The sequence below is a fragment of the Scyliorhinus canicula genome, chromosome 6, assembly GCF_902713615.1.
Source record: "Scyliorhinus canicula chromosome 6, sScyCan1.1, whole genome shotgun sequence".
NCBI lineage: Eukaryota > Metazoa > Chordata > Chondrichthyes > Carcharhiniformes > Scyliorhinidae > Scyliorhinus > Scyliorhinus canicula.
In genome coordinates this window covers 32271316-32286064 of record NC_052151.1, presented here as the reverse complement: position 1 = coordinate 32286064, position 14749 = coordinate 32271316, and the positions used below count along the sequence as shown (strand labels likewise).

The 14749-nt window shown below is 46.5% G+C and overlaps 1 protein-coding gene across 3 annotated transcripts in view; it reads right to left on the bottom strand.

Moving 5' to 3' along the window:
* nphp1 (nephronophthisis 1) overlaps positions 1 to 14749 on the bottom strand; it is a 191797-nt gene that overhangs the window by 25532 nt on the left and 151516 nt on the right. For all 3 annotated transcript variants that reach the window (XM_038799127.1, XM_038799128.1, XM_038799126.1), the window contains one exon: positions 5178 to 5222. In XM_038799127.1, the coding sequence (XP_038655055.1) occupies positions 5178 to 5222 (45 nt within the window). The remainder of the gene's footprint in view (positions 1 to 5177; positions 5223 to 14749) is intronic.

The following is a 14749-nucleotide window of genomic DNA, read 5'->3' as shown; positions in this document are numbered from 1 at the left end:
ACTGTCCTTGACTGGCCCTACTCTTACCCTAGTCATTCTTTTATTCCTGACATACCTATAGAAAGCTTTTGGGTTTTCCTTGATCCTACCTGCCAAAGACTTCTCATGTCCCCTCCTTGCTCGTCTCAGCTCTCTCTTTAGATCCTTCCTCGCTTCCTTGTAAATATCAAGCGCCCCAACTGAAACTTCACGCCTCATCTTCACATAGGCCTCCTTCTTCCTCTTAACAAGAGATTCCACTTCTTTGGTAAACCACGGTTCCCTCGCTCGACCCCTTCCTCCCTGCCTGACTGGTACGTACTTATCAAGAACATGCAATAGCTGTTCCTTGAACAAGCTCCACATATCCAGTGTGCCCAACCCTTGCAGCCTACTTCTCCAACCAACACATCCTAAGTCATGTCTAATGGCATCATAATTGCCCTTCCCCCAGCTATAACTCTTGCCCTGCGGGGTATACTTATCCCTTTCCATCACTAACGTAAAGGTCACCGAATTGTGGTCACTGTTTCCAAAGTGCTCACCTACCTCCAGATCTAACACCTGGCCTGGTTCATTACCCAAAACCAAATCCAATGTGGCCTCGCCTCTTGTTGGCCTGTCAACATATTGTGTCAGGAAACCCTCCTGCACACATTGTACAAAGAATGACCCATCTAATGTACTCGAACTATATCTTTTCCAGTCAATATTTGGAAAGTTAAAGTCTCCCATAACAACTACCCTGTTACTTTCGCTCTTTTCCAGAATCATCTTCGCCATCCTTTCCTCTACATCCCTAGAACTATTAGGTGGCCTATAGAAAACTCCCAACAGGGTGACCTCTCCTTTCCTGTTTCTAACCTCAGCCCATACTACCTCAGAAGAAGAGTCCCCATCTAGCATCCTTTCCGCCACCGTAATACTGTCCTTGACTAGCAGCGCCACACCTCCCCCTCTTTTGCCCCCTTCTCTGAACTTACTAAAACACCTAAACCCCGGAACCTGCAACAACCATTCCTGTCCCTGCTCTAACCATGTCTCTGAAATGGCCACAACATCGAAGTCCCAGGTACCAACCCATGCTGCCAGTTCCCCTACCTTATTTCGTATACTCCTGGCATTGAAGTAGACACACTTCAAACCACCTACCTGAACACTGGCACCCTCCTGCGAAGTCAAATCTGTGCTCCTGACCTCTATACTCTCAATCTCCCGTACCCTAAAACTACAATCCAGGTTCCCATGCCCCTGCTGAATTAGTTTAAACCCCCCCAAAGAGCACTAACAAATCTCCCCCCCAGGATATTGGTGCCCCTCAGGTTCAGATGTAGACCATCCTGTCTATAGAGGTCCCACCTTCCCCAGAAAGAGCCCCAGTTATCCAGAAATCTGAATCCCTCCCGCCTGCACCATCCCTGTAGCCACGTGTTTAATTGCTCTCTCTCCCTATTGCTCATCTCACTATCACGTGGCACGGGCAACAACCCAGAGATAACAACTCTGTTTGTTCTCGCTCTGAGCTTCCATCCTAGCTCCCTAAAGGCCTGCCTGACATCCTTGTCCCCTTTCCTACCTATGTCGTTAGTGCCAATGTGGACTACGACTTGGGGCTGCTCCCCCTCCCCCTTAAGGACCCGGAAAACACGATCCGAGACATCACGTACCCTTGCACCTGGGAGGCAACATACCAAACGTGAGTCTCTCTCGCTCCCACAAAATCTCCTATCTGTGCCCCTGACTATTGAGTCCCCAATTACTAATGTTCTACTCCTTTCCCCCCTTCCCTTCTGAGCAACAGGGACAGACTCCGTGCCAGAGGCCCGTACCCCATGGCTTACCCCTGGTAAGTCGTCCCCCCCACAAGTATCCAAAACGGTATACTTGTTACTCAGGGGAACGACCGCAGGGGGTCCCTGCACTGACTGCTTCTTCCCAGTCCCTCTTACAGTTACCCATCTATCTCCAGTCTTTGGTGTAACTATTTCCCTGAAGCTCCTATCTATGACCCCCTCTGCCTCCCGAATGATCCGAAGTTCATCCAGCTCAAGCTCCAGGTCCCTAACACGGTTTTTGAGGAGCTGGAGTTGGGTGCACTTCCCACAGATGAAATCAGCAGGGACACTGACGGCGTCCCTCACCTCAAACATTCTGCAGGAGGAGCATTGTACTGCCTTCCCTGACATCACCTCTAGATTTAAAAAATAACAAGAAAAAGAAAAAGAAAGGAAGAGCTTACCTGATATTACCTCAAACCCTGCTCCCGCTCAAAGGTAAGCAAATTTAAAGGCACTCACTCACCTTCACGACAGGCCCCTGCTCCCGCTTCCCAACCACCGTGGGGTGGGGGGGTTGGTTAGAGGAGGAGGTAGGGTGGGAAACACTCACGAAGTGTTTCGGGTTTAACTGTCACTTGCCAACAGCCTCTCCACAAACCACCTTCAACTTAGGCTGACCGCACTGCACGTATGCAAATTTCCCCAGAACAGCTGATCAGTAGCTCTGCTCTGCTGCCCTCTGCTGGATGATTGCCTTCACTCAAACTCCTCGGGTCCCCTTCGCAGATTCACCTTCCACTTAGGCTGACCGCACTGCACGTATGCAAATTTCCCCAGAACAGCTGATCAGTAGCTCTGCTCTGCTGCCCTCTGCTGGATGATTGCCTTCACTCAAACTCCTCGGGTCCCCTTCGCAGATTCACCTTCCACTTAGGCTGACCGCACTGCACGTATGCAAATTTCCCCAGAACAGCTGATCAGTAGCTCTGCTCTGCTGCCATGTCCTGGATTGCAAGTCGACACTGATGGCATATGATATATAACCAGGTCAGTTTTACTGTTTCACCATAATTTAATTAATCTTGTTAAATGCTGCTGTTTAGGTTAATTTGGAAAGACTGGGCTGTTCTTTTTGAACCAAAGGAGATTGACGGGAGTTTTGATAAAGGTGTAAATAGCTGTCGGCGCAAAATGGCGGCCTGGGATTCCCTCATATTCCGTGGAGTGATATTGAATTGCATTGTGATTTGTGCTCCCGCTGTTCCAATTCATCTCCCATGAAAGAGGATAGTCTCCCAAACAGAGAATCCCGGCCATTGTGATTAGTTGGAGCCCAAGCACTGATCTTTGTGGTCTCCCACTAGTCACTGCCTGCCAACCTAGGAACATAGAGTATCCTGTTTATTCCTACTCCATTTTCAGTGTGTTAGCTAATTCTCAATCCATGCTGGGGACTACCCCCAAACCCATGTGCTCTAATTCTGTTTACTAACCTGTGTGTGACCTTAACCATACCTGCTGGAAATCCAGATGTATCACATCCAGTGGTTCACCTAATTTATTCTGCTATTACAGCCTCAAAAAACTAATAGGTTAAACGTGATTTAGTTTTCACAAATCCATATGAATTCTGCCCACACAATACATTATTTTCTATGTGTCCAGTTATCACATCCTTTGTAACAGGTTCTAGCATTTTACCCATTACTGATGTCAAGTCAACAGGTCTGTAATTCCCCATTTCCTCTCTCCCACCTTTCTTAAATAGTGGGGCTACATTTCCTACCTGCCAATCTGCAGGAATCAACTGCAGGAATCTATAGAATTTTGGAAGATGAGCACCAAACCCATCTACTATCCATCATTATGTTAGACACTATTGAACAAGGAACAAAGAAAATACAGCACAGGAACAGGCCCTTCGTCCCTCCAAGCCTGTGTCGGTCATGATACCCGAACTAAAAACAAAACCTTCGGCCCTTGGTCAGTCTAGATCCCTCTATTTCCTCCCTATTCATGTACCCATCCAGATGCCTCTGAAATAGTGCTAATGTGCCTGCTTCCACCACATCCTCTGGCAGCACATTCCAGGCACCCACCACTGTGTGAAAAACATTTCCTGCACATCTCCCTAAACTTTCCCCTTCTCACCTTGAATCTGTGTCCCCTTGAAATTGACACTCCCACCCCTGAAAAAAGCCTCTGATTATCCACCCTGATTATGCCTTTCATAATTTTGAAGGACTCTATCAGGTCTCCCCTCAGCCTCCATCTTTGCAGTGAAATCAATCCTAGTTTATTTAACCTCTCCTCATATCCAACACCCTCGAGGCCAGACAACATCCTGGTGAACCTTCTTTTCACTTTCTCCAAAGCTTCCATGTTCTTCTGATAATATGGTGACCAGAACTGCACGTAATACTCCAAATGCGACCTAACCAAGGTTGCATACAGCTGGAACATGATTTCCCAACTTCTGTACTCAATGGCCCGGCTGAGTAAGGCAAACATGGCAGAATAGTGGTTAGCACAGTTGCTTCACAGCTGCAAGGTTCCAGGTTCGATTCCAAGCGTGGGTCACTGTCTGTGCGGAGTCTACATGTTCTCCCCGTGTCTGCGTGGGTTTCCTCCGGGTGCTCCGGTTTTGTCCCACAGTCCAAAGATGTGCAGGTTAGGTGGATTGGCCATGATATATTGTCCTTAGTTCCAAAAAATGTTAAGTGGGGGTTACTGGGTTAGCGTAGATACGTGGGCTTCAGTAGGGTGCGCTTTGCAAGGGCCGGTGCAGACTCGATGGGCCGAATGGCCTCCTTCTGCACTGTAAATTCTATGATCTATGATATGATTTACAGTATAATTCATACCTAGATTTGATCCTCCAAAATGCATCATCTCGCATTTGTCCAGATTAAACAGCATCTGCCATCTTTGTGCCCAAGTCGCCAATCTATCTATATTCTCTTGTATCCTCTGACAATCCTCGGCACTATCAGCAACACCGCCAATCTTCATATCATCCGTAAACTTACTAATCAGACCACCCACGTTTTCATCTAGAATCTAGATCATTTATATATACTACAAACAATAGAGCTCTCAGCACTGATCCCTGCAGAACACCACTAGTTACAGATCTCCATTCAGAAAATCACCCTTCCACCTCTACTCTGTCTTCTATAACCAAGCCAGTTCTGTATCCATCTAGCCAGCCCACGCGAATCCCATGTGATTTTAGTTTTTGTACCAGTCTGCCATGTGGGACCTTATCAAACGCCTTACTAAAGTCCATGTACAAGAGGGTGGAAACGTTAAAGAATGGAGGAATTATTACATGCAGGGCATTTCTTTCTAAGTTAGATTGTGGCTGTTAATTTAGAGGCAAATCAGACTGGTTCAGAAGATGAAATCACAATACTTTACCTTCTCAGACCGGCTTAGCGTTACTTCCTTCTCAGACCATGCACTCTGTCAGGTGAAAATCAAATACGTGTCAGTAATGGTGAGAACATTTCCATATTTACAGTACTTTTATGAAACAGAATATCTTGATCCTGTGTTACAAAAATAAAAATATTCAAATAAATATGCAAAGAACTATAGTGATACATTTTGGTAGGAAGCAAGAGAGGCAATATAAAATAAAGGGTATAATTCTAAAGTATGGCACAGAGATAGAGAGACCTAGGAGTGTATGTCACAAATCATTGAAGGTGGCAAGGCAGGTTACGAAAGTGCTTAAAAAGGCATAGGGGGTCACAGGCAGAGTATACAAGCTAGGAATTAAGATGAACCCTTATAAAACACTGATTTGATTGAAATTGAAGTATTCTATCTAATTCTGTACATACTTTAGACAGGATGCAAATGCTACAGTGCAGAATCTGGTTCCGGGATGAAGAATTTCAGTTATGTGAATGGTTTGGAGAAGCTGAGATTGTTCTTCATACAGACAGAATGTTGAAGATATTGATAGGGCTATTTAAACCTTTAGACGTCTACACAGAATATATCAAGATAAATTATTTCTATCAGTAAAAAGGTGAAGAACCTGGAGGTGAAAAGCCAAAGAATCTACAACGACAGGAAGAAAAACATTTTTATACAGAAAGTAATTAGGTTCGAGAGTGTAGTGAAAGCAGCTTCTAACATGACTTTAGAAAGGAAATTGGATAAGCAACTAAAGGTAAAAGAAAATGTAGGAGTACAGGAGTAGAGCGTAAGTAGATTGTCCGACCAGAGGGGAGGCCATATTGGATTTGGTACTTGGTAATGAACCAGGGCAGGTGATAGATTTGTTAGTGGGGGAGCATTTTGGAGGTAGTGACCACAATTCTGTGACTTTCACTTTAGTAATGGAGAGGGATAGGTGCATGCAACAGGGCAAGGTTTACAATTGGGGGAAGGGTAAATACAATGCTGTCAGACAAGAATTGAAGTGCATAAGTTAGGAACATAGGCTGTCAGGGAAGGACACAAGTGAAATGTGGAACTTGTTCAAGGAACAGGTACTGCGTGTCTTTGATATGTATGTCCCTGTCAGGCAGGGAAGAGATGGTCGTTTGAGGGAACCATGGTTGACAAGAGAGGTTGATTGTCTTGTTAAGAGGAAGAAGGATACTTATGCAAGGCTGAAGAAACAAGGTTCAGACAAGGCGCTGGAGGGATACAAGATAGCCAGGAGGGAACTGAAGAAAGGGATTAGGAGAGCTAAGAGAGGGCATGAAAAATCTTTGGCAGGTAGGATCAAGGGAAACCCCAAGGCCTTTTACACATATGTGAGAAATATGAGAATGACTAGAGCGAGGGTAGGTCCGATCAAGGACAGTAGCGGGAGATTGTGTATCGAGTCTGAAGAGATAGGAGAGGTCTTGAACGAGTACTTTTCTTCAGTATTTACAAACGAGAGGGGCCATATTGTTGGAGAGGACAGTGTGAAACAGACTGGTAAGCTAGAGGAGATACTTGTTAGGAAGGAAGATGTGTTGGGCAAGTCCCCCAGGCCTGACGGGATATATCCAAGGATTTGATGGGAAGCAAGAAATGAAATTGCAGAGCCGTTGGCAATGATCTTTTCGTCCTCACTGTCAACAGGGGTGGTACCAGGGGATTGGAGAGTGGCGAATGTCGTGCCCCTGTTCAAAAAAGGGAATAGGGATAACCCTGGGAATTACAGGCCAGTTAGTCTTACTTCGGTGGTAGGCAAAGTAATGGAAAGGGTACTGAGGGATAGGATTTCTGAGCATCTGGAAAGACACTGCTTGATTAGGGATAGTCAGCACGGATTTGTGAGGGGTAGGTCTTGCCTTACAAGTCTTATTGACTTCTTTGAGGAGGTGACCAAGCATGTGGATGAAGGTAAAGCAGTGGATTTAGTGTACATAGATTTTAGTAAGGCATTTGATAAGGTTCCCCATGGTAGGCTTATGCAGAAAGTAAGGAGGCATGGGATAGTGGGAAATTTGGCCAGTTGGATAACGAACTGGCTAACTGATAGAAGTCAGAGAGTGGTGGTGGATGGCAAATATTCAGCCTGGAGCCCAGTTACCAGTGGCGTACCGCAGGGATCAGTTCTGGGTCCTCTGCTGTTTGTGATTTTCATTAATGACTTGGATGAGGGAGTTGAAGGGTGGGTCAGTAAATTTGCAGATGATACGAAGATTGGTGGAGTTGTGGATAGTGAGGAGGGCTGTTGTCGGCTGCAAAGAGACATATATAGGATGCAGAGCTGGGCTGAGAAGTGGCAGATGGAGTTTAACCCTGACAAGTGTGAGGTTGTCCATTTTGGAAGGACAAATATGAATGCGGAATACAGGGTTAACGGTAGGGTTCTTGGCAATGTAGAGGAGCAAAGAGATCTTGGGGTCTATGTTCATAGATCTTTGAAAGTTGCCACTCAAGTGGATAGAGCTGTGAAGAAGGCCTATGGTGCGCTAGCATTCATTAGCAGAGGGATTGAATTTAAGAGCCGTGAGGTGATGATGCAGCTGTACAAAACCTTGGTGAGGCCACATTTGGAGTACTGTGTGCAGTTCTGGTCACCTCATTTTCGGAAGGATGTGGAAGCTTTGGAAAAGGTGCAAAGGAGATTTACCAGGATGTTGCCTGGAATGGAGAGTAGGTCTTACGAGGAAAGGTTGAGGGTGCTAGGCCTTTTCTCATTAGAACGGAGAAGGATGAGGGGCGACTTGATAGAGGTTTATAAGATGATCTGGGGAATAGATAGAGTAGACAGTCAGAGACTTTTTCCCCGGGTGGAAGAAACCATTACAAGGGGACATAAATTTAAGGTAAATGGTGGAAGATATAGGGTGGATGTCAGAGGTAGGTTCTTTACCCAGAGAGTAGTGGGGGCATGGAATGCACTGCCTGTGGAAGTAGTTGAGTCGGAAACGTTAGGGACCTTCAAGCGGCTATTGGATAGGTACATGGATTATGGTAGAATAATGGAGTGTAGATTAATTTGTTCTTAAGGGCAGCACGGTAGCATTGTGGATAGCACAATTGCTTCACAGCTCCAGGGTCCCAGGTTCGATTTCGGCTTGGGTCACTGTCTGTGTGGAGTCTGCACATCCTCCCCGTGTGTGCGTGGGTTTCCTCCGGGTGCTCCGGTTTCCTCCCACAGTCCAAAGATGTGCAGGTTGGGTGGATTGGCCATGATAAATTGCCCTTAGTGTCTAAATTCTATGATCTATGATTAACATAGGACAAAAGTTCGGCACAACATCGTGGGCAGAAGGGCCTGTTCTGTGCTGTATTTCTCTATGAAAAGTGTGGAATTAGCCAAATTGCTCCTGCAGAGCTGACAGACACGATGGGCCAAATGGTCTCCTGTGCATTCCGAATAAAACAGGATGACTCGCAAGAAAAATTTGTCAAATTATGGCCCGCTACACAAATTAAGTACAACGTAATTTTACTAATAACGATATCTGTTAATAATTACTTTGAAAAGCATATTAGAATGATTATTAGTGCGGATTTAAAACAAACACCATCTTCACGTTGGAATGTGCATTCCCAGGTTAACTATAACACATGTGGAGATGCCGGCGTTGGACTGGGGTGAGCACAGTAAGGAGTTTTACAACACCAGGTTAAAGTCCAACAGGTTTGTTTGAAATCACTAGCTTTCGGAGCATTTCTCCTTCCTTAGGTGAATGAAGTGGTGGGTTCCAGAAAAATATATATCGACAAAGTCAAAGATTCAAGACGATACTTTGAATGCGAGCATTTCCAGGTAATTAAGTCTTTACAGATCCAGGAAGCAAGATAATAGAACAAAGAAGACCAACAAAGAAAAATTACATCACTGGAACAGGCCCTGCGGCTCTCCAAGCCTGCGCCAATCCAGATCCTCTATCTAAAACTGTCGCCTATTTTCTAAGGATCTGTATCCCTCTGCTCCCTGCCCATTCATGTGTCTGTCTAGATACATCTTAAATGCCGCTATCGTGCCCGCCTCTACCACCTCCGCCGGCAATGCGTTCCAGGCACCCACCACCCTCTGCGTAAAGAACTTTCCACGTATATCTCCCTTAAACTTTTCCCCTCTCACCTTGAACTCGTGACACCTAGTAATCGAGTCCCCTACTCTGAGAAAAAGCTTCTTGCTATCCACTCTGTCCATACCTCTCATGATTTTGTAGACCTCAATGAGGTCCCCCCCTCAACCTCCGTCTTTCTAATGTAAATAATCCTAATCAACTCAATCTCTCAACCTAATCTCAGGTTAAAGAGGTGTGAATTGTCTCAAGCCAGGACAGTTGGTAGGATTTCGTAAACCCAGGCCAGATGGTGGGGAGTGAATGTAATGCGTCATGAATTCAAGGTCCCGGTGAGGCCGTACTCATGTCTGCGCAACTTGGCAACGAGTTTCTGCTCGGTGAACCAAGGTCTGGATCCAAGATCTTGACCAGTCTGTTGAGTTGGTGGGTATGTTCCTTGGTCGGATCTGTGGGTAACTGCCTATAGCGTTCCTGGTTGTTGAGTTGTCAGTACACTTCTTTGCAGGAGACCATTCTGTTCAGTATGACGGTGGCCCCTCCTTTGCTGGTTTGATGACAATGTTGCGGTTGGTCTTGAGAGCGCGAATGGTGTTGCGTTGTGCTTGGGTGACGTTCGGGGCTGTCTTGTGAATGCGACTGATGAATCTGGCATTGATACGACTCCTGACGGCTTGAGCATATATGTCGAGTCTAGGGCAACGGCCTTCCGGAGGGGTACAATTCGACTCTTTCCTCTTCGGTTGCTGCACTGCAAATCTCTCAGTCTGCTGTTCCGGTTCATTGGTTGTCTCATTGGCTTCACTGTCCGCCTCTTGTGGTCTGTGGAAGAACTCCCGGAGCATAATTCGCCTTATGAATTCCTCCGTGTCTGCCACGAGACTGACGGGGTCCATTTTGGTGGTGGTGCAGAAATTGAGCCCTCTGCTGAGGGCTTCGATTTCGTCTGGTTGAAGGGTGCAGTCCGACAAGTTGATGATAAATTTCCCTGTATCGTTTTCTACTGTGGTACCAGGGGAGGCTTGGTTGCTGCTGGTGATGCCGAGTTTCTCAAGCTTCCTGTTCTTGGTGTGCATATAGATGACGTAGTAAGTTGTCTCATCTGTTTGGCAGTGTTCTGCAGAACCAATGTTTGCAGCAAGCTACCCAGCCTTCAGAACAGCGACACCACACAACCCTGCCATGGTAATCTCTGCTGACGTGCCAGATCATCAACATGGGTACCGCCATTACACATGAGAACACCACCCACCAAGTACGCAGTACATGCTCGTGCGACTTGGCCAACGTTGTCTACCTCATACGTCGCAGGAAAGGATGTCCCGAAGCATGGTACATTGGCGAGACCATGCAGACGTTGCGGCAACGGATAAACGGACATCGCGCGACAATCGGCAGGCAGGAATGTTCCCTTCCAGTCGGGAAACACTTCAGCAGTCAAGGGCATTCAGCCTCTGATCTTCAGGTACGCACTCTCCAAGGCAGCCTTCAGGATGCGCTATAACTCAGAATCTTGTAGCCAAATTCTGCACACGAGTACGGCCTCAACCGGGACCTTGGATTCATGTCGCATTACATTCACCCCCCACCATCTGGCCTGGGCTTGCGAAATCCTAGCAACTGACCTGGCTTGAGACAATTCACACCTCTTTAACCTGGGATTACCCCTCTCTCTGGATCCGTAAAGACTTAATTACCTGCAAATATTTGCATTCAAAGTATCGTCTTGCATCATTGACTTTGTCTATATATATGTTTCTGGAACCCACCTCTTCATTCAACTGAGGAAGGAGCAGTGCTCCGAAAGCTAGTGATTTGAAACAAACTTGTTGGACTTTAACCTGGTGTTGTAAGACTTCTAACTATAACACAGTTGAATCCTTCCCAAGAGGAAAATACAAATCATCTGACACTTTTAAGTTTAGAATTTGTGGATGGGTGTGGGATTGGAGGGGGTGGCTTTAGTTGTGGGCAGAGGGTTGAAATGCAGACTTGTGGCCTCTTTGAAGCTGTTCACTCTTTTACTTTATTTCCCATCACTACTTCAAATTGGGGACCTTAATGAACGACACACTACCAGCCATGGAAGGATACATAGAATGTTGAAGCAGGAGTCAGCCATTCGGCCCTTCAAGCCTGCTCCGCCGTTCATTATCATGGTCGATCATCAATTCAATACCCTGATCCCACCTCCCCCCCCCCCCCCCCAATATCCCTTGATCCCTTTAGCCCCAAGAACTCTATCCAACTCCTTCTTGAAATTACAATATTTTGGCGTCAATTACTTTCTGTGGTAACGAATTCCACAGATTTACCACTCTCGCGGTGAAGAAATTTCTCATCACCTCAGACCTAAAAAGTTTACCCCTTATCCATAAATGATGACCCATAGTTCTGGACTCCCCCCCACCATCAGGAACATTCTTTCTGAATTTACCCTGTCTAAGGGGCAGCACGGTAGCATGGTGGTTAGCATAAATGCTTCACAGCTCCAGGGTCCCAGGTTCAATTCCCGGCTGGGTCACTGTCTGTGCGGAGTCTGAACGTCCTCCCCGTGTGTGCGTGGGTTTCCTCCGGGTGCTCCGGTTTCCTCCCAGAGTTCAAAGATGTGCGGGTTAGGTGGATTGGCCATGCTAAATTGCCCGTAGTGTCCTAAAAAGTAAGGTTAAGGGGGGGGGGGGGGTTGTTGGGTTACGGGTATAGGGTGGATATGTGGGTTTGAGTAGGGTGATCATTGCTCGGCACAACATCGAGGGCCGAAGGGCCTGTTCTGTGCTGTACTGTTCTATTCTATTCTATTCTAATCATGTTAGAATTTTATAAGTTTCTATGAGATCCCCTGTCATTCTATGAGAGTGATTAATGAGTCATGAGAGTTTTATAGCACAGAAAGAGGCCCTTCAGCCCATCGCGCCCACGCCGACCATCAAACACCTAACTATTCCAATCCCATTTTCCAGCACTTTCCTTGTATGTTATTTCAAGTGCTCATCTAAATACTTCCTAAAAGTTTGCGAAGGTTCCAACCTCTACCACACTTTTAGATTCCAACCACCTGCTGGGTGAAAATTATTTTCCTCACATCTCCTCTAAACTGCCTACCCATTACCTTAAATCTTTTTCCCCTGGTTATTGTCCCTTCTACTGTGGTTAGCACAGTTGCTTCACAGCTCCAGAGTCCCAGGTTCGATTCCCGGCTTGGGTCACTGTCTGTGCGGAGTCTGCACATGCTCCCCGTATCTGCATGGGTTTCCTCCGGGTGCTCCGGTTTCCTCCCATAGTCCAAAGATGTGCAGGTCAGGTGGAATGGCCATGATAAATTGCCCTTAGTGTCCTTTACTGGATTACGGGGATAGGGTGGAGGAGTGGTCTTAAGCAGGGTGCTCTTTCCAAGAGCTGGTGCAGACAAGATTGCCAAATTGCCTCCTTCTGCACTGTCAATTCTATGATCTATAAAGGGGAAAAGCATCTTCATGTCCACCCTATCTATGTCTCTCATAGTTTTATACACCTCAATCAGAACCCCCCCCCCCCCCTCCGGCCTTCTCTGCTCCAGGAAGAACAATCCTGTGTGGGCAGCACGGTAGCATTGTGGATAGCACAATTGCTTCACAGCTCCAGGGTCCCAGGTTCAATTCCGGCTTGGGTCACTGTCTGTGCGGAGTCTGCACATCCTCCCTGTGTGTGCGTGGGTTTCCTCCGGGTGCTCCAGTTTCCCCCCACAGTCCAAAGATGCGCAGGTTGGGTGGATTGGCCATGATAAATTGCCCTTAGTGTCCAAAATTGCCCTTAGTGTTGGGTGGGGTTACTGGGTTATGGGGATAGGGTGGAGGTGTTGACCTTGGGTAGGGTGCTCTTTCCAAGAGCCGGTACAGACTCGATGGGCCGAATGGCTTCCTTCTATGAGAAACCTTACCTGTCTCTCAATAGCTCAAATGATTCAGAACAAGCAACATCCTGGTAAATCTTCGCTGCACCCTCTCCAGTGCAATCACTTCCTTTCTATAGTGTAGTGACCAGAACTGTACACAGTTAGGCTGGGGCCTAACCAACAGCTCCAGCATAACCTCCCTGCTCTTAAATTCAATGCCTCGGAAAATAAAGGCAAGAATCCCATTGACCTTCTCAACCACTTTATCTACCTGTCCTGATATCTTCAGAGACCTGTGAACATGCACATCAAGTCCCTTTGATCCTCTGCACCTTCTCGGGACCGACCATTCATTGTATATTCCATTGCCTTTTTAGTTCTCAGAATTGGATTATCTCACACTTCTCATGGTTATATTCCATTTGCCACTCTTTTGCCCATCTAACCATTCTATCTATATTGTCCTGTAATCCAAGGCCTTGCTCCTCGCTATTTACCGCACCACCAATTTTTGTGCCATCTGCGAACTTACTTATCATATTTCCTATATTCAAATCCAGATCATTAATGTATATTACAAACAACAAGGAACCAAGCACCGATCCTTGCGGAACTCACTTGACACAAGCTTCCAGTCACAAAAACAACCTTCAACTATTACACTTTGCCTCCTACCACTAAGCCAATTTTGGATCCAGTTTATCAAATTGCCCTGAATACCATGGGCTCTGACCTTCTTTATCAGTCTTCCATGTCAAAAGCCTTACTAAAGTCCATGTAGACTACATCAACTGCACTATCCTTGTCTACATTCCTTGTCACCTCCTCAAAAAAAATCAATCAAGTTTGTAAGACATGATCGCCATTTGACAAAACCATGCTGACTACCCTTGAATAATCCTTGCCTCTCTACGTGGAGATTAATTCTGACCCTCAGAATATTTCCAGTAGTTTCCCTACCATTGAAGTTAGACTCACTGGCCTGTAATTTCCTGGTTTGTCCCTACTTCTCTTCTTGAATAATGTCATCACAGTAGCTGTCCTCTACCTCTGGCACCTTTCCTGTGGCCAGAGAAGATCATCCTGGTCTTTTGAGATAACAAACAGCATGGGCCTCGTTATATCAGGTCTCCGGAGGGCAGCACGGTGGTGCAGTGGGTTAGCTCTGCTGCCTCACGGCGTCGAGGTCACGGGTTCGATCCTGGCTCTGGGTCACTGTCCGTGTGGAGTTTGCACATTCTCCCCGTGTTTGCGTGGGTTTTGCCCCCACAACCCAAAAGATGTGCTGGCTAGGTAGATTGGCCATGCTAAATTGCTCCTTAATTTAAAAAAATAAATTGGGTACTCTAAATTTAAAAATATATATATCAGGTCTCCGCCTTGCTTTCTGTCCTCCGCACTGCCACAGGAGATTCCATCTCAAAAAAGAGAGTGCAGCACCTATGCTGCATCCTTGCGCACCGTGGAAGAGCATACCTGATCCCGGTGGGTCGTGAAGGTCACCATTGCCCTGAACTTCTATGCAACCAGTTCATTCAGGGCTTGTGCGGCACTTCCTAAGCTACAGCCCAAAGTGCATCTGTGAGGTAACGGATGCCCTGTATGCCCGGGTATCAGAC